Genomic DNA, 20,264 nt, shown 5'->3' with positions numbered 1-20,264 from the left:
AGTCAGCAGCTTCCCAAAAAACCAGACTCGTGGCACAGGACATGGTGAGAGCTTTCTCAGCATTTACTCCAGGGAGATTGGAGTTATTCAGTGCAGGCTCTGTGTGCTCCACTCAGTAGATTGGTGTAGCCACACAAACCAACAGGTTAAAATTACGAGGGGAAAATATTCTTTGAATCATGTCTTTGTAAAGTTTACTCTAGTGTGCAATTTCCAGCAGCACATGGAATCCAACAGGGCCAGTTGGTTCCTCGCTTAGTCTTAGCTTGGTATAAAACAATCACAGCAACAAAAGGCAAAATAAATAAATTCAGGCCCTTTGAAGTAGCAGAACTCAGCGGAAATGGAGCCTCAGAGACACCCAGATGGGGAGAGCTGGTTCAACACCCCAAAACACAGAATCCAAATGAAATCCTTCAGTTCTGAGCCCAGCTGTGCTCAGCTGAGGATTGGCTGGTTAGTAACCGTAAAGTTTCTAGAAAATGCTGACACTCAGATACTAAACACAGAATTAAATGTGGTCACCTGCAGGTCTTATAAAAGTAAAACTTGCTGGGGGATGGAAGTAAACAAGGAGAGAACAAAAAACTTCATTTGGCTCCCAGGCCTTAATGGGATTTTGGCTCCTCTTTCCACACAACAGAAATAAGATTTATGAAGCCAAACCAAATCTGGTTTTGATTCTTCTGAGATAAATTTAATTTTACATGAATGTAAAGCTCCAGATCAGTAGAAACAGCGAGGATGGTGTCTTCCTGTGCTGCTCAGACACACGAGCCCAGCCAATACACACCCAAATTAATTGCCAAAGGGGGAAGGACTGGAATAAGATCATCTTTAGGTCCCTCCCAACCCAAACCATTCCATGATTGCGTGGCAGGGCAGTCGGGTTACTAGATAAGAAATACGTGGATGTGTTACTTTATACAAGAATAAAAGCAACCCCAATCCCAAGCAAGTCTTCTTGTTTCCCACCTTACCTCATCGAGATGTCCAACAGCTCCAAAGATCTTTGCTGTCTGCCCAATCAAACTGGGAAAACTCTCCCCAGTTTCCCTCAGCGTGGGAAGGAAAGGGGCCAAGGCTTCAGGTTCGTAGCTGGATATTTCCAGAAGGATGTTTAGAATCACCTCGCTGTGGTTGGGGTCCCTCAGGTGTGCAAATAAAAATGGCAAACACTCTCTCAGCACCTGTTAAAAAATCAGAAACAAATTGGATCTCTGTTTTGAATTGTGAACACATATAACCAGAGGAGATACAACCACCAGAGTGATAAAAATAAGCCACCAGACTGAGTTAATAGAAGTTTTCCACCCTTGGTGACCTTTGCATAGAGCTATCACTGAGGTCAATCCAAGTTCAACTGAACATATGGAATAAGGGTAAGCTCTGCTTTAAAATATGGCAGTTATGCATAAATAAGTAAGGCAATGCCCAATTAAAAAAAATACCAAAAACCACCTTTACTAAATATTTTCCCTGCTCCAGGCCAGTCTATGTTTTATTGATTAGAACAACATAAGACTCAGCCTTCCTAAATTAAAGTACTTGTAGAAATTTTTGGGCTTCTCCAGAAACTAAACAATGTGACAAGGTCAGGAGCTGGAATAGAGGGAAAAACAGTGGGCAAGACCCTCACTGCATAATAAATGTGCTGTAGGTAAGTTGTCATTTCTTGTAAGAATCCAATTTTCGGGAGACTGAGGGTGTAGTCCTCGAAGCCACCTGCCAAACAGGATGCAGTTGTGTACTGAGGGATTAATTCAGGGTACACAGGCACACTAATGCACCCTGGATTCAGGGAAACTGCTGCAGCTGTGGAAAAGACATTCAGACACAGACATGGGGTACAAAACAACCCTTTCTTTTGTTCTTTTCTGGGGGGGATTATCAGTTCTCATCACTTCCTAAATCATTTTAATTGTGCTTGACATGGATTTTGATACAGCTCATGTACACTGACAGAAACACAGTTAGGGGAATTCACACTCAGATGACAGAGGAAGAGCCAAAAACATTGGAGACAAATGGTTTATCCCAAACCTTTTAGTCCAGCAGAGTCTTTGCTCTGTTCTCCTTATGTCTAGGTGGAGAACTTGGGATGGAATTAGAGAATTGACAGGGAATTAGCATGGGAAGGCACTGCCCTGCATGGTGCCATTCCTCCCTCACCAAGCCTGAGACACAACCCCCCAAAGGAGGGGCAGGTTCCCGCTGTGGTTTACCCCCAGTTCTCTCTTCCTGGCCACGGTGTGCAGGAGCCTGAGGAGGTGGAGCTGCTCAGGTGGGTCCAGCTGGGCCATGGGTGCCACCAGCTCGGGCAGGCGGGCGCGGATCGGCCGCGGCTGCTTCTCGTAGAGCGCGGGCAGCACGCGCAGCAGCATCCAGTTCCCTGGGGACACAGCGGGGACAGCGGCTCAGCCCGGCAGCTGTGCTGGGGGTGTATCCTATTTACCATCTGTCAGAGCTGGGGCAGCTCTCTGCTGTCCATGGGCAGTTTTATTTATCCCTTCCACAGCCCATCGTCCCTCCAGGAGATCTCTGCTGTCCATGGCCAGTGAGTGTCCCTGCAGGGCTGATCAAATTCCACCATCCCATGGGGAGATGCTGTGCCCAGGGCAGGAGCCAAGCATTCCTACCTGGATACAATCTGAGATTTCACACATTCCTACCTGGATACAATCTGAGATTTCACACATTCCTACCTGGATACAATCTGAGATTTCACACATTCCTACCTGGATACAATCTGCCCTGGAACAGCACAGCAGCCTTTGCCCCCTGCATTCCCAGAGGAGCAGCTTTCTCCTGCCCTGCATTCCCAGAGGGAGAGCAGGCCCATCTCCAGCAGCCCTGGAGCTGCAGAGGAAAACTCCCCCCTTGTGCAGGATCCCGCTGCAGCAGAGCCACAGCTGGCACTGCAGGAGGGCTGAGCCCCCCTGGGATGGGGCTGTGCCCCCACCCTGACACACAGAGGACAGGGACTGCTCTCACTCTGGCAGAGGTTTGTTTTCTTTTTTGTACTTTTGTATTTTTAATTTTCCTAGTAAAGAACTGTTATTCCTAGTCCCATATCTTTGCCTGAGAGCCCCTTAATTTCAAAATCATAATTCAGAGGGAGGGGGTTTGCATTTTCCATTTCAGGGGAGGCTCCTGCCTTCCTTAGCAGACTCCTGTCTTTCCAAACCCAGACAGACAGACAGGGACCAGCTGTCAGTCAGTGCCCAGCAGTGGGCAGAGTCCCACAGCACCAGCACACTCCTGGAGACGGCAGGTTAACAATCACAGAACATTTGGGTCAGAGAGATGTTAAAGCTCATCTCCTTCCACCCCTCCCCTGGGAACCTTCCACCAGGCTGCTCCAACCTGGCCTGGAAGGATCATCAGTACAAAACCAGGTAGGCATAAAACTGTAGAAAATTATACATTGGGCCAAGAAACCAAATAAATTCTCAAAATAGAGCAAATATTTGTAGGCGTAACAACATTGTGTAAAAAAAAAAAAACATTAATTCCTATTAATTATAATTTTATTTCTGAATATCATGAGAACGCTGCTTAATGAGCTTTCAGTTTTGGATGATGCTCTGTTGAGTCCTATGCCAAACTAAGTGTGATTTCAATTAACAAAGAAACAAGACAAGAAAGAAGGAGAGAAATGACAAAGAAACAACAAAAACAACAAAAGACAAAAACTACAATTCTCCTTTGCTGAGATTCAGATTTTCAAATTAAATAAGCATCATATGGAAGGAATAGCTGATGAACAGAGAGCTAAACATGCATTTGAACAGAAATAGTTAAGGATGCCATTTCCAGGAATAGAAGGAGCCAGAGAAAGCCAACTGCAGACAGACAGAGATATGCTAAACCCTCTCTCACACATTTTCTTAAGATGTCTGTGCATAATTCAATTTGAAGCCCAGGCTCATACCAAAATATATAACTTCACATCGCAGTACATGCCTGCCTCAATGGATTTAAGTTTCACTTGAGCAACATATGGAAAACATCTGCCTATTGCAACCTAGTATGGCTCTTTCTGTAAACCCTTGGAAGTCCTCACAGCCTCTTTGGATTTGGTTTCCAAGAGGAATCAGCTCTCTGGCCTGCTGCTTTTCCTCCCATTTACATCTGAGCCGGATAACTTTGGAAGATAAGCAGATCTGTTCATGGATGGTAGGAAAAGGATATTTGGGTTCAGGCTGGAGCACGTGGGGCTCTTGCCAGATACAGAAAATGCACCCCAGGACACGGCTGGGTCTCACAACCTCCCCCTGAGCCAAGAAACGAGCACATAACTCAGGGCAGGTTCAGACAGCTCTGAGCCCAACAGCTCATAATGATCCCTGAGGGTCCCCATCCTTCACAGGAGTGGCTCTCCACTCCAGCCAGCCACACTTCTGCACCTTGTCCTGCTTGGAGAATCCCTGGCTGCTTCCCAGGGGCTGCTCCGAGCCCCCCGTGCAGCCCCAGCAGTGCCAAAGGCCAGGCCAGACCCCACTCCCACCCCACGGACACAGCAAATTTATCTTGGTCTGTTCTACACAGCCACAAAGACCAGGGGCAAAGGAAAGAGATTTGCTGATGAATCACCCTGAGAAGAGGCACAAACTGCTCCACTCTGGCCATTTTCTAACCATGTTCCCTGGGTCTTCCCACTGGATCTGGATAAAAATGTCACCACTAACATTCCATGGGATTGATGCCTAGAACCAATTCCCCCAGAGGAGAACCTGGAGATCAGGGAAAGGTTCTTCCCCCAGAGGGTGCTGGCACTGCCCAGTGCCCCAGGGAGGGGCACAGCCCCGAGGCTGCCAGGGATGCCCAGGCTGGGATTGTTGGGGAATCTGGGCAGGGCCAGGGGAGGATCATTGGAGCATCCTTGTGGGTCCTTTCCAACCCAGGATGAGGATGGATTCACTGGAACTTTCATAGACTCATGTCATAGCTTGAAATGGAAACATTTTGTACCAAATACACCAAACATTATTTTCTCTCCAGATGACACCGTGCTTCCAGCACTAAGTCCTTTCTTTGCACTGGCCCTTGCTTACTTTGCACTGGGAGTTTTCTGCCCACATGGAGCAGAGCCCTTAAGCTCCAGTCAAATTTCAGCAATGATTGCAAAAGATGAAATTCCCTTATTCCTGGACAGGCAAATTTCCTCGCAGCTATAGAAGCGTGATGGGAAGGAATCCAAGAGGCAGAAACAAAAATAACAGCTTTAAGCAAGGAAAGACACCAACCTGAGCCATGCTATTGCCTAAGCTGGGATGTCAGGGATAGGAAGGGATCTGGAAGGGAAGACTGATTATTTAGTCTGGCAAAGGAGCGTTTGGAGTGTGGGGTGTATCAGAGGAGTGATGCAATCACAGATGATGGACTGCAGCCACCAAGCCTCTCTAACAAAAAATACTTTGTGCTAGCACAGCTTTGGGCAGCTTCCTGCAGCAAACACTGCTGGGCTGATATTCCCTAACCAAGATAAATGGAAAGCAAAGGCAATCAGAGCAATCCCCTCCTCTGCAGTGAGATTGAAGTGACCTCACAGACATGGAATTGCTTTTAAGTGAAGAACCTGTGTGCACACACGTAAATAATCCCAGATATCCCAGTTTGGGTCTGTTCTTCAGAGACCTCAAGAAAGGTCAGCAGGCACAACCCAGTTGGCCATTTTCTGCTCTTTTTGTGTTTGAGGTAGCAAGAGACACTCAGAGCTGTTTGTCACATCTTTATGGGCTCCCAGGGGATTTATGCACACCCAGCTCCCCAACCACCAAATTCCCAGAGCTCCGACAGCCAGAGGTGATATTGGGAACTCTGAATAATTCACTCGTTCCCAATCTTGCTTCAGCTGCCTCAGTCTAAACTAAGAAAATGTTTGTTGTGTGAGAATGGAAAAACATCCCACCCAACTCCCTAAATGCCTTCCTTCCCTGTTCCTTCCCTGCCACCCTGACCCCCAATGCTTTCCAGATTAGATTTCCTCACCCTTCCCAAGCAGACCACACGCTGGGAATGACACAATTCCAGCACACAGTGTCCTACAGCTGGGGACACTCCATGGAGGGACCCCAGGGGCGTGGTGGGGTGGTGCCAGCCCTGCACCCACTCCTGGAAAAGGCTGCCCTGAGCTCCAGCTCTGCCCATCCCAGCAGCACAGAGAGCTCGGGAAGAACGAGGGCCCTGGAGCACATTGCAGCGTCCCGTGGGCAGATGGATTTTCACTCCAAAGGGAGTTTCTAAAGGCAAAACTCAAGCACCAAGACTAATTTTTCCCCCAGGATGACTCAGGTTTGGCACATACCTGCTGGAAAGTCATGGAATCATTTAGGTGGGAAAGGACCTCCAGGATCAGAGTCCAACCTGTGCCCCATCCCTACCACTCTCCCAGGGAGGAATTCCTCCCCAGTATCCAAGGCACAGGTAGTGCATGTTTGTATAAGCAAAACCAGAGACACAAATGGAAAGAGAGCACAGATTCCAAGTCAGATGTAATTACAGCAGGGGTTTTTTGCTATTCTCTGGATGTTTCATAGCCTATACACAATTTGTATGAGATCACCCCTCATCTCACCTAAGCAAAGCATCTCTGACATGATTAATGGTCTGTTGAACCAATAGGATTACAGAATTTAAACCAGATTAATACCAATAAGACTTGGACTAAATTAATGTTTCATCCAAAAGCACCTTGTTTTGCTTTTTCAAAGGTAACAGACACAAGTCTGATTGTGCAGCCACAGATTTACAGTTCCCAAAACAGGATACAGCACTAACTGATTATCCACGGAGTAACGGGGGTGTAAGTGCTAATTAGGGCTGGAAAAGCAGGACCCTAACAAGCTGTTAGAACTCCTTAAGAGCTCTCCTTTATTGCTTAAAGCAACAAACTGTTGGTATATAATAGAATTTATTATACAGCAGCGTCTTAACCCTCCAAAAAAACTGCACTATTTAGCTAAACCAGACACGTGTACCCAAACCAACTCCAGGTATGTTTATTTTTCTACCGATCCCCTCCAGAGCCCTGGCACACACCGACCACAAACTGAACGCGCACGGAACACTTTCTTTTGCACAAACGACACAAAACAACCCAACCCGCGCAGTCCGCACGTCCCAATCCGCCCGGGGGCGAGCCCGGCTCTCCCCTTGGCCGCTCCGAGCATCCCCCCGGCCAACCTGGAGGGCTGGGATTGAGCGAGCCGCCCGCCCCCTCGCCTCCCCTTCCCTTCCCTTCCTTCCCCTGCCGGCCAAAAGGCGCAGCCGGGAGCGCTCGCTCATTCATTGGGCTCGGGCGCTGCCAGCGCTCACTCGCGGCTCCGCTGCAGCCCCGCAGCTCCTGCACAGCCCCGGGACCGCTGCAGCCCCCGCAGCTCCTGCACAGCCCCGGGACCGCTGCAGCCCCGCAGCTCCTGCACAGCCCGGGACCGCTGCAGCCCCGCAGCTCCTGCACAGCCCCCGCAGCTCCCGCACAGCCCCCGCAGCTCCTGCACAGCCCGGGACCGCTGCAGCCCCGCAGCTCCTGCACAGCCCCGCAGCTCCTGCACAGCCCCGGGACCGCTGCAGCCCCGCAGCTCCTGCACAGCCCCCGCACCGCTGCAGCCCCGCAGCTCCTGCACAGCCCCGGGATCGCCAGGAGAATGCTGCCCCGAGAGCTCCTGTCCCTGCTCACGCTGCTCTGTGCTTTCAGGGCTTCTGGCTCTGTGGTGGATGAAGACGATGACTACGAGCTCATGTACGTGAACCTGGATAATGAAATCGAAGGTCCAGCCCCTGCGACTGAGGAAGGTGAGTAAGTTTAAACTGAGTTTAAGTGCAGAACTGCCTGCGGTGCTGCCTAGTTCTCCTAAGAGTTATTACTGCAAGCATAATTTACTTTTTCCAGAGGGGGAAGCTCGTGCTCGTAGCAGTGGGTTATTATGGGCAGTAAAGGTAAAGCCCTGGGATGGGGTGCCTTGGGCTGTGCTTTAGGCTCTTGATTTCTCAGTTTTCCTGCAAAAGGCTGCTGCTGTCCCAGGGGTTTAGGATCTCTGTAATCACACCCCTGCACTGTTCTGTGGTGATACAGAGGGAAAGGCGCTGGCCCCCACGGCAGGGGGTTGGAACCAGATTGTCTGTAAGGCTCCTTCCAGCCCAAACCAGTCTGAGTCCACGGCTCAGTGACAGTCTGGAGGACAGGAGCCTTGCACAGAGCCAGGTTTTGCCAAACGCTGCCGTGTAAAACTCGGTACAAAGGAACAGCAACATCTGTACGTTCCCTTCCAGCTGCTTCGTGCGACTGCCAGCGGGAGCACAGCAAGTGGGACAAGCTGTTCATCATGCTGGAGAACTCGCAGATGAAGGAGAACATGATGCTGCAGGCTCTGGATGAGCTGCCCAGGGTGGAGCTGCAGACCCTGAAGGCAGAGCTGAGCCAGCTGGCCAGCAGCCTGGCGGGCACCTTCACCACCGTCACCTCCCGCGTGGTGTCCCAGGTGGAGCAGGGGCTGCTGAGGAGCAGGGACCAGGCTGAGGAGGCCAGGAGGCTGCAGGAGTCGGAGCAAGGGAAGGTTCTGGAGCACGTCCTGCAGCTGAGCCACAACGTGTCGGTGAGGCTGGGCTGGCTGGAGAGCGCCTGGCGCCGCAGGGCCGAGGAGCAGGCGCAGCAAACAGCCCTGCAGCAGGACAGACGGGACGGCAGCACGGGGGACAGCCCCATCCTGAGCTCGCTGTGGAAGGAGCTGCAGCAGACCCGGGCTGAGCTGAGGGCATCACAGCAATGGGCAGCTCAGCACCTGCTGCCAGCAGGTAAGGCCAGCCTGAGAGCTCTGGGGAGGCCACTCCAGACTAACAGGGATCCACAAACCCCCTCCCAGACAACTCCTTCTGCAGCGGCTCCAGAGCAGCCCCAGGAGCAGCAGGAGAGCTTTGAACAGGCTCTGTGTGAAGGGGGGAACCCCAGAACTGGTGGAAACAGAGGCACTGAGCTTTTCAAACGTGGGATCAAAGAAAGGTTTCATCAAAATCCTCGTGCAGGGCAGAGCCAGCCAGGATCCTACCTCCTCCAGGCTCTCCCAGATCAAAGCCATTGTCAGAGAGCAGTTAAATGTATTTTAGACATCCAGATTATGTTCTCTCACCTTTTGCCTTCCCAGCTGGTGACTCGTGTGCGTTTGCAGCAGTCACAGAGCTCTCCTGTTCTCCTGCATGTTCCCACTCCCTCCTCTTCCTCCATGAACATCTCCTCACCATCCCAGTGCCCAAGAGCTGGCCATGCTGCTGCCAGCCAGCCAAGCAGCTTCCAGGGCAGGGAGGGCACATTCCCTGCATGCCAGCGGGAATGTTGTGCCCCGAATATTCCCACTGGCACAGAGAAATCAGTGACCCGTGCTGCTGTTGTTTGGGGGATTTTTCCTTTTCCAAAACATTTGCACTGATCAGTGGGGTGGCTGTAGAAAGGTGGGCTCATTCCTCAAATCCCAACTCAGTTTTTCTGTGCAGGGCAACGAGACACCCAAAAAGGCAGCAGCAGCTTGGGTGTGGCAGAGCAGCCCCTCATTTGTTTAAATGTGGGTGCAGAATCACCATGTGCACGATAAACTGCACTGAAATCACCCTGCCCACCAGCGAGCTGTCACTGCCAGGCTTCTAACTGCTGGGTAATGGCTCTGTTTTCCACAAATATGAATTATTGCCACCTAAACCCTCCCAAAATCTACCCCCGCAGGGTGGGTGCCTAGGAAGGAGGGAGTGCAGCATCTCCAGAGGGAACTCTCACACCAGGGAGCAGAGAGGAGCAGTAATTGCTGCAGCAAAGGCAACAAAAGCCACAGAATTGTTCACATCAAAGCCTTTACAGCCTAACCTGAGCCCATCCCTTCATGCAGGGCAGGCTCAGCTTTAGAAGTAAATTGTTTTCATTGCTTTATCACACCTCCTCAGAAATCTTTGTGGGATGGGAGGAGGTCTTGGAGCATATTCCTCTTTCCCCAAACACAAACCTTGCAGAGAGCATGATCTCATTCCTTATCTCCCTGTCCCCCAGCCAGCCTCAGCAGCTACTCTGCCCTAGGTGAGAGCAACAAACTCGATCTTCATTGAGGATCATCAGTGGAAATTCAGTTTATTTCCACTGCTTCCTACATGATTTTACATAAAACAACCATACTTGTAAATTTAAAGGCTATATTTTAAGTACTTCCAGAGTATCTCTCTGGATTTTTTTTCCAAGGGAATTTTTAGCAACTGACTTTAATTTCTCACATCTTGACTTACTGCCAGCCATACTCTTGAGGGATTTTCTAATCACACTTTTTTGTTCTTCACTGAGGCTGGTTTTAATTTTGTTTAGGCTTTGATAATACAGCCTGAAAGCCTGCTAATTAAAATATTTTTCACAATAGTGCTCCTAAGTAGCATTTTAAGGAGAATCCCCAGCAGTTACTCACTGACCCTGCCCCTCCACAAAAGGGTCAATGGGAGATGTAAAATCTGCTCAAAGCTGGAGGGAAGCAGCCCATGAAATACCACAGCAGCTCAGTCCTGGAGGGCACAAAGAGACCTTCATTCCCCAGAGCAGAAATTTCCACACACGTTTTAGACATTTCGGATCCTCCAGCTTCTTTAAACAGGAAATGAAGCAGCTTAATTGGAGAAGGGGCTGCTTGTTCCCTCCTGTCACCTTGGATATTAACTTAGGGGCAACCAGGGAGCAGCACAGAAACCACCAGAAATGTCTTGGCTTTACTGATCACCAGTTACTTTCCCAAGTTGCATAAATTTCTATTAGTGGTTTTAACTAATCTAATTTCTATTATCAACACTTTGATTAATGGGACATGAGAGAACAGCTGGTTAAAAAGTATCATTTGTCTCATAATTTCCCCCATTTAACCAGTGCCCATAAAAATTCCTGAGCAAAAAATCCTAAAGGCAGGGCCAGGAAAGGGAATCATGTAAATTAAGGAAGCAAGCCCATCTCAGCATGTTCCTGCCAACATTTTCTGCTCTCAGCAGCTCCTGTGCCCTGATGCCCATTATCCATGGCACAGCCTCCCAGCAGTTCCCTTCTCCAGGCACAGCCTCCCCCCTCTCCTGGGAATGCCAAGCCTGCTGTTTGAGGGGATCCCTGACCCCTTCCCTCAGCACAACGTTGGTATTTTCACTGCTCCAGACTTAGAGGATAAAACAACACTCCAGTGGCGCCGAGGGAGGGTTACCCAATTACCTGGCAGAATTACCCAGTTCCAGGGGCTGACAGAGTCCCTCTCCCAGGGGTGGTGCTCCATTCAGAGCTGCCCAAAGGAAGCAGCAGGGCAGACAGGCTGCATTAACCCTTTGGATGTCCCAGGACTGCACAGTGCCCCCTGTGCAGGCAGGGAAGAGCCCAGAGATTCCTGCAGCCGGATTATCCCTTGCCATAGTGTCCAGCAATTCCTCCACCAGCTGTGACAGCTCCTTCCAATCCTCCTGGGGTGCGTTCCTGCATCCTACTGGATGAGCTGAGCTCTCAGCCCCCTTTGGGAAACCTGGAAGTGAGCACTGGATCAGGCATTGGGACAGGCTGCCCAGAGGAGTGATGGAGTCCCCATCCCTGGAAGAGCTCAAAAATGGGTGGATGTGGCACTTGAGGGGCTGGTTGAGTGGTGAACATGGTGGTGCTGGGCTGGCAGTTCACAGAATCACGGAATGATTTGGGATGAAGGGATCTTTAAAGATCACCTTGTTCCAATCCCACCTGCCATGGCAGGGACACCTTTCCCTGTCCCAGGTTGCTCCAAGCCTCAGTGTCCAGCCTGGCCTTGGACACTGCCAGGGATGGGACGGGGCAGCCACAATTGGTGATCACAGAGGTTCTTTTCCAACCTTAATGATGCCATGCAATGTCAAAGGTCCCAGCTGTGCACGTACAAATAACCCAGTTCTTATTTACCTGACGCTCTTCTAAACCCTTCCAGGCTGTGAAACCGCAATTCTGTTCCCCATGCGCTCGAGGAAGATCTTTGGGAGCGTGCACCCGACCTCTGGAATGACCCTGAGCTCCTTCACTGCCTGCATCTGGCTCAAGGTGACCGAGGCCTTGGACAAAACCATCGTCTTCTCCTACGGAACCAGGTTCAACCCCTACGAGATCCAGCTGTACCTGAGCCGGGCCTCGGCCGTGCTCGCCGTGGGCGGCGCCCAGCACAAGCTGGCGGCCACCAACGTGGTTGTTCCCGGCAAGTGGCTCCACCTGTGCGGCTCCTGGAGCTCGGAGAACGGATCTGCATCCCTGTGGGCGCAGGGGGAGCTGGCAGCCAGCGCCTGGCACGTGGCTGGGGCTCACACCATCCCCGACGGGGGCATCCTGCAGCTGGGCCAGGAGAAGAATGGCTGCTGCGTGGGAGGGGGGTTTGATGAAGCTCTGGCCTTCTCGGGGAAGCTGACCGGCTTTAACCTGTGGGACCGAGTGCTCAGCCCCGCCGAGGTGACAGCCCAGAGCACGGGGGACACCTGTGGCACCAGGGGCAACGTGGTGGGCTGGGGGGTGACCGAGGTGCTGCCCTACGGAGGGGCCCAGTACGTGTCCTAAAGCCCGGGGCTGCACGGGAATGGATTGCACAGAGCTGAACCTCAACACTGCAACAGCCAGAGTGCAGCAGCCCCTGCCTCTGGAATTCCCAAGGAACAGCAGCCCTGCAAGTCCACAGAAGGAGGCACTGTGGAGATGGGATGGATCTCTGCCTGCTGTCCTGGAGAAACCCTGAAAACACAGCCACACACCAAGGCATGGCACTGGGAAAGCTGTTCCTGGGGAAGGGCAGCTCTGTCTCTCCAGTGCAGGGTTTCTGATGTACAAAGTGAGGGTCACCATGGACATTCGGGAGCCAAATGCAGCTCCCAGCATCCCTGATGAGGAAAATCTGACCTGGCTCTGCAAAACAGAGCAGCTGTGGCTGCCCCTGGGTCCCTGGCAGTGCCCAAGGCCGGGCTGGACACTGGAGCTTGGAGCACCTGGGACAGTGGAAAGTGTCCCTGCCATGGCAGGGGTGGCACTGGAAAAGCTTTAAGGTCCATTCCAACCCAAACCATTCCAGGCTCCCTCCAGTCCTTGGGTTCTCTAGTGTTAATGTGAATTTTACAGAGGAACCACCCAAATCAAGAAATGTTGTCTATTAGTCCTTGTTAGTAATGTGTAGACTCTAAGAAAGCTAGTTCCTTGTTTAAAGCATTATTTTTGCCACGGATTGATATAAAAATAATATTCCCCATCATAATCTGACATGACATTGGGAGGAAATGCAGCTGTATTATATTGTACATTGACTTTGTGATAATTTTATTGAAATTATTTTTGTAAAGTTGTTTTGTAAATAAAGATACTTTACTAGACTAAAACTCTCCACTCTTCTCATAAACCACAATTCTGAACCAAGTCCCAAGCGGGGCTTTTCCCACATTTTGAACCACGTAGTTTTAGCTACTGATAGAGAAAACACAAATAGCAACATCTCACAGGAGCAGGGACCCCATGCACAATCCTGGCCTTCTGGGGCCAGGTTTTGAGGTACATTTGGACTTATCTGCTGTCTTCAGGGGGTCTTTACAAGATAGAATTGCTGCTCAGTGCCGGTGATTCTCTTCTCTCTCACAAAAACTTATCCCAAATCCCCTAAAAGCCTAGGGCTGGATACAGAGCACAGCAGCAGCTGCAGAGAGCCAAGGAACTGCTCATGATTCTCATGTAGAACACAGAGCACAAGCAGAGAATGATGAGTATGTAACCATTTATAACAAGAACCATTACTTGCTACCTGTTGAAGCCTCTGAAGAAGTTATCATGAGGAATGTCTTATTCAAACAATTCCTATTTCCCCTGGAAGCAGCCCATCCTTCTTGTCTAGTCCCATGTTTCCCTGTCTCTCTCGTTCTCTACAGATGTCCTGAGAGCAAACTTTGACAAATTTCTTGACATGTTGCTGCTACGCTTCCTCCTGACTATGACAGATCCTTGCTGCCTGGTACAAAAGTAGTAAAAAAAAGGTAAATTCCACTTTCCTGTGCCATTCAAGAGGGTTGTGCTTCATACCTAAAGTTATACGAGACCTGCTCCAAAGTTTTGGCAGCACTGCTTATTTAAGGGAAAAGAATTGCTCTGATTGCTGGGATTTCTCCTGTTACGCTGCAATAAAAATGTATCTACATTACAAATGCTTGGCAGTAAACTTGACAAAAATCCCTCACTAAGTAATATCTGCAAATAACCTTAGCTAGAGAACAATGAAATATTACCTCTGTTCATCTCTGGCAGCCAAAACCCACATCTTCAGAGTAACAAAAACACTCAGGGTCCCACCATTGTGCAAGGGCAAAACCACTCTCAAATCCTCCCTCTGCTCAGTGCCCTCCACTAAGTGAAAACAAATGTCCCTGAAATGCAGCAGGAAAAGGAAAATCCTCAAAAAGATCTCCAGAAATCCTTCCTGGCTGCTCCTCTTACTGCAGCTCATACCTGAAATGCTTTGTCTTGGAAGGAGCCTTCTCCTGTCTCAGCTCAGGTTTGGCAGAGGACCAAAGGCTAAGCCAGGCCTTCCATCCTCACTGACTCAGCTGGAACACTTCCCTTTTCCAGAGTGCTCTGCTCTTCCTTCATCACCCCCAGCACCAGCAGAGCTCTCCCCCAGCCCAGCACCACAGCCCACCTCCTCCAGCACACTTCTCTCCTTCCTTCCTCGCTCAGCTGCGCCTTCCTTTGTCAGCAGTTTGGAGGAAATAGCATTTTTGGGAATTCGGGCTGCAGCTATGAAAAAGCCTCTGCAGCCCTGCGCTGCCAACACAGAGGGGGGAGCGAGGCTGAGCCACAGCACCGCAGGATGCCTGAGCTGCCCTGGAAGGAGGAGCAGCCGCGGGACTCTCGGATTACAGGGCAGAGCTGCTGCTGTCCCTCGGGAATAAACGGGAATAAATCCGTGTGACCCCGGCGCTGACGGGCGGTGTCAGCACGGAGCTCAGAGCCCACGCTCAATGGGGCAGAGCAGTCAAACCCTTCCCAAAGAGCTCTTTTTTAGCTAATGAGATAAGAACCTGCTTGTGCAGCCAAAGAGTTGCCCCAAGTAATGAAAAACTCCAGTTCCTCTCCAGCATTTGCAGGCAAGGGGCCAAAGTTTGCTGAGCCTGGTGCCACGAGGCTGAGCCCCGTCTGTGCAGCCCCACAACACGGCTTTGTCTCCAAGAACTGCCTTGGAAATCCATCCTCAGCAGCCAAGCCTCCTGCTCCCTTCAGCAAACACTCTCAGGGCAGCTCTCAGTTCGCAGCCTGCTGCAAACCCAGCCCCAAACACCAAATATGTGCAGGGTAATTAAGTCACTACGCGAAACAAATCGTTCTGCCTGTTCGGAACGGCCCCTTCCAGGCTGGGAGTCCCAAACCTGATATCCACAGCAACATCTGCTGGTGGAAGAACATAAATACACAGCTCAGCCCTGCTGAAACCTTCCGTTGTGGTGTGCACCACTTTTCCCAAAACCATTAATACAGTCAGTATTTCTTTCTGTTACTACCCAACATTTCCAAGTGGCAACACATAACGTTAGGACATTAGTAAGTCTTAAACGAATAAATTTATAAATTAATTTATAAATTAATAAATGCAGGATGCAGAATTTAATTTGAGGGCATAACACCTTCATAACAACGTTCTTTCAATAATTAGTTATTGCTAGTTACTGCTATTATTACCTCTACTCGAAGGAGAACACTGATTTTACCACTGCAGTAGCACTGTGTTGCAACAAACAGTGTGAACTTTATTACTCCAATTCAATTGGACCTCCTTTTATAGAGGAATGAATATTTTTGGCTTTTTAAACCACAAAAGATAAAATGTAAAGAGATTAGCAACATTGTTCTATATAAAGCTAATAACGTAGGCAAAATGAAAGAACCACTACAGAGCTTTTATATCTTCCATCTGACTGTTCCACCACAGAATGGGATTAATTTCATCCCCATTTCTCTTTTGGAGCCTTGCCAGTGACACTAAGAGGAAGGCTAAGAGCTCCATGGCTGGTGCCTCATATCAGGGCTGATAATTTGGAGTCCATTAGCAGGGAATATTAACGAGTACAGATGTATTTCCTGCCCTGTGGGTCAGCCAATCCATACCAAAACCTGCAGAGGCGCAGTAAATTCACATATTCCTTGAGAAAGCCTGTTGTTAGAGTGTGATTAATACATTTGATCACATTTATGGATATTTCCATAGATCTGCTTTATACAGCTCATACGATTTGGTGAATGGTTGGATTGATCCTGGAGTCTTTCCCACCCTGATGATTGATTGATTCTGTAAGATCATGGTTCTGTACCTGCCTAGCACAGCCTGATCTGGTCACACAAGTGGATTAAACCCCAGCTCAGGGCTGGGCCTACCTTGCAGGACACTCCTGACGATGGTTTCTGTGTGCTCAGCCAGCAGCTCAGCCTTGGCAATGGCAGCCAAGGACAGGTAGCTGGACATGTTCCTGCACAGCTCCTTGTTGCCCCTCTGCAGGAATTTCACTGCCACTGGCACAGCCAAGGCCATCACTGGAGGCTGGTTGTAATTCTGCAAAAACAGGAAAAAAATTATATAAAAAGTCTAGTGCTAGGCAGAGTAGGGAAACCAAAGTCAAAGCAACAGGGGGAAAAAAGAAAAAAACTTGTCAAGAAAGGTCATGTTTTGGTACCACCACTGAAGGCAGGAGTCAAAGAAAGAGCAAATACAGAAATTTCAAACTACTGCAGCAGGAAAAGTTAAGAATAGTTCTATTTTTGTCTTCTGCTAGAGGAAGCAGAAGGGTACTAACAAAATATGTGGTGCATAAACAAAAATCAATATAAATAAAATATAGAAGATATGAAGTGTACTAACTACCTGCTAACATTTCTAATGAGACATTCTGTGTTTGGTGTTCCCTGGAAATACAGAGGCTGAATCCATCATCCCAAAGCACAGGAAACACCTTGGAGCAGCCACTCCCTGAAGCTGCACTGGACACTTGCTCACAGTGTAACAGCTCTAGTATTGATCATTAATTATTCTGTAATCATTAAGATTTTATTTTTTAATTTAAACTCACAGAATTCCAGAATGGTTTGGGTTGGAAGGGTCCTTAAAGCCCCCCGAGTGCCACCCCTGCCATGGCAGGGACACCTCCCACTGTCCCAGGTGCTCCCAGCCCCAGTGTCCAGCCTGGCCTTGGGCACTGCCAGGGATCCAGGGGCAGCCACAGCTGCTCTGGGAACCTCCAGCCAATTCCTCTGAACACTGAGATATTTCAGGAGTGCAAACTCTTCTTACTAAAATGGCTCCAAGCTTTTGGAATCTCAGGGTCCCTGAGTATGCACCAGGGTTTTGAATCAAGGTCAGGAAAGGTTTGCTGCTATTGCTTATACAGAAAATTGTGTGTACAAAGCACACAGATCCATTGCCTGCTGAATTCCCACAGCAGCAGGACACATTTGTGTGTCACTGAGCACCCACATTCCTCTGGAGCCTCCTTAACCAGTGCTGTGCTCTCCTCTCCACTCAGATCTTTGAAACTGGAGCATATCCCTGTTCTGAAAATAATCCTGCAGTGTGATCATGTCTAATTAGCAGCTGAAGTCCCAGGCAAACCTGGAACCCAGATGTTTGAGACAGCAACAGAACAGTGTGAAGGAAGGCAGAGCAGATTTTCTGGACTTTCATTCTGGAGCAGCTCTGACTAGAATAAATTTAGACTGAGAAACCCCAAATCTGTTATTCCACAGAGCTTGAGTGGCTCTGAGGATTTTCCCTCAGAGCAGAGACTTGCCAAGCAGGGGACACTACCTCCCAGAGACCCCTGAGGATGAAGGGGCTGCAGCCACCCCTGGGTGTCAGGACAGATCATCCTGGCAGCTGCCATATGACCAAAAGCTGCATCTTTAATGAGAAAAGACCTTCAAATAAATGGAGCTTTCTGCAGCAGCATGTTTAAATCAACATAATGCCTTGTTATGTTTGGCTGAGACACCACAGAGCAGGAGCCAAATGCTGCTCCAAGTTATTGCTCTGCTACTCCACACAAAGAATGGGAAGATAAGGCTTGGCTCTCTGACTAGGATTTAAAAGATCTAAGAAAGAATTGTTCTTTGGAATTTTCTTCCCCCCCCCCCCCCCTTACAATAAAGATAAAATCCTTAGTTAAGAAAAGGCTTGAATTCAGAGGGAAGCAGAAAGGTTTCATTTGTTCCATGATAAACATCAGGGCAGGAAGGCAAACTCAGAAGATGTGGAGGTGACAATGAAGAGCAGATTTCAATAAAGTGAAACAGTGATGTTTGCAAACCTTGGGGACCTCCCTGCTGCTGATATCAACAGAGACCTGCCTGAGATCCAGCCCAGCTGGCAGATATTCATTATTGTTCCAACTGTCCCCCACATCTGCTGGAAAACCTCAGTTTATACCTCTTTGTTTTAATGCAAAGGAATTTGCCAATAAAAGCTCTGGTTTTGGGAGCAGCAAATGTACTTTTATAACTCAGCTGGGGCTGCCCCTGGATCCCTGGCAGTGCCCAAGGCCAGGCTGGACAGGGCTTGGAGCAGCCTGGGACAGTGGGTGGTGTCCCTGCCATGGCAAGGGTGGCACTGGGTGGGCTTTGAGGTCCCTCCAACCCAGCCATTCCTGGATTCTGTGAGTTGCCTCTGTGATTTCAAGAGGAATCAGAGCAGTGCAATTCCCCAAGCTCTGAGTTTTAAACATCACCACTCACAAGCACCCAAAAAGAGAGTTACAAAAGCATTTTAAAGAGTAAAACCAAAAAAATTGGCACTGAGATCACAGCACTGCTGCTCTCAGGCCAGCCCTACCTGCAGGATGCAGCTCATGATGTCAGATGCAATTTTGGCATGTGGGGCATCCTCATCCTTGCCAGAGGGGGTCAGGTTGTGCTCCAGGCAGGACTCCCAGAGAGCCACCAGGGCCCTGCCGTGCCTCTCGATGGAGGCAGTCTCCCTGATGGCCGTGGTGATCCGTGTGATGCAGATCTCCACCACGGCCTGGTCGTTGTCGTTGGTCTGGTAGTCCTGGGGCAAGCAAAACACACCTGCAGTGAAATGGGCTGCCAGGACCCCACCAAATTCAGGTTTTGTAGCAGTCCAGTGTCCATTTTTCCACGTCCACCTTTACAACAAATGTTCAGCGTGATAAACCTCCAGCATTTGTCATCCCATAGGTCTTAATTCTCATTACTGGGAAGGTATGGACCCCTGTAATCTCATATAATCTTTAATATGCTTTAAATAACTATTGAATAAAAGCTGTTAGGAAGATGAACTTGAAATATCTTTGAAGCTGGTGGAAACTGGATTTTGTCAGCACGTTTAAAAATATTTTTAAATATTTAAAATATTAATATTTAAATAGATATATAAAAATATATATAGACAATACAATTTATTACATTTATATATTTTATATACATATTAATAAAATTTAAAATCTGTATAAATTTATAAATACACTTAAAATATTTGCTCTTCAAGTCTTATCAGAAATTTAAATTGTTTATATACCACCCCTTATTTAGACAATATAATCTCATTAAAAATTTATTAAGGACAATGTTTCACTCACTGCAGCTGAACTAATGATTCTGATCTGTTCAAGGGCTTCGGAGAGGCTTCCTTCGATCTCAGCATCCTCCAGGGAGAAGAGATCCCCCGCCCGGGACAGGTCCTTCTGTGCCAAAACCAGCCCGAAGAGGTGATGCATGGCCCTGCTCAGCCGCCCTCTGCAGGCAGCATGGGCACTCAGCTGGGCACAAAACGGGGACAGTCCCGGCCAGGAGCAATCAGGTTCATATGAAGGATAAATCTGGGCTGTATTTCAAGGCTTCCTTGGCCCCAGTCTTAAAGAATACAGTTAAAAAATAAATAAAATTAGCAAATGCATTGATTGCCATATTCCAGTTTAGCAAAGATTTTTAAATGTGTGTGAAAGCATCAGACAGGACCCCTGAGCCAGGCACATCTTTAAGCACATTCATGAACTTTTTATGTGAATTTTTATCTTCAAACACTAAGTAGCTTAAAATTAGATTTAAAAATACATAATAACTGAACCCAAGGTTTTCTTCCTTTCTGTGCATGTTACCTGAGCAGGCTGATGTCTGTAGGGTTCCAAACCCCTTCCCTGGTCAGGAGCAGAGCTCCAGGAAGAGGAGTGTGAAGCCTTTCCTTTCTTTCCTGGGTTGTTGTGTCTTGACTCCAGGAAAACATTACTAGCAAGAC

The 20,264-nt window shown here is 48.9% G+C and overlaps 2 protein-coding genes across 2 annotated transcripts in view; one reads left to right on the top strand and one right to left on the bottom strand.

The window, feature by feature from the left end:
* Positions 1–19,746, bottom strand: part of VEPH1 (ventricular zone expressed PH domain containing 1) — a gene marked incomplete at both ends in the record, with an annotated part of 50,258 nt that extends 30,512 nt beyond the window's left edge. The window contains 5 exons of the mRNA XM_084212317.1: positions 981–1,190; positions 2,226–2,392; positions 16,400–16,574; positions 18,843–19,058; positions 19,609–19,746. Of these exons, the coding sequence (XP_084068443.1) occupies positions 981–1,190; positions 2,226–2,392; positions 16,400–16,574; positions 18,843–19,058; positions 19,609–19,746 (906 nt within the window). The remainder of the gene's footprint in view (positions 1–980; positions 1,191–2,225; positions 2,393–16,399; positions 16,575–18,842; positions 19,059–19,608) is intronic.
* On the top strand, positions 7,650–12,559 carry PTX3 (pentraxin 3; the record flags this gene model as incomplete). The annotated part of the gene is made up of 3 exons (XM_084212318.1): positions 7,650–7,797; positions 8,275–8,796; positions 11,946–12,559. 3 exons carry the CDS (start codon positions 7,650–7,652, stop codon positions 12,557–12,559), a joined length of 1,284 nt encoding a protein of 427 aa, XP_084068444.1.
* Positions 19,747–20,264: the final 518 nt, after the last annotated feature.

This window comes from Fringilla coelebs (genome assembly GCF_963513975.1).
Source record: "Fringilla coelebs genome assembly, chromosome: 10".
NCBI lineage: Eukaryota > Metazoa > Chordata > Aves > Passeriformes > Fringillidae > Fringilla > Fringilla coelebs.
The sequence above is the reverse complement of the archived record's forward strand: the minus strand, read 5'-3'. Positions and strand labels throughout refer to the sequence as shown.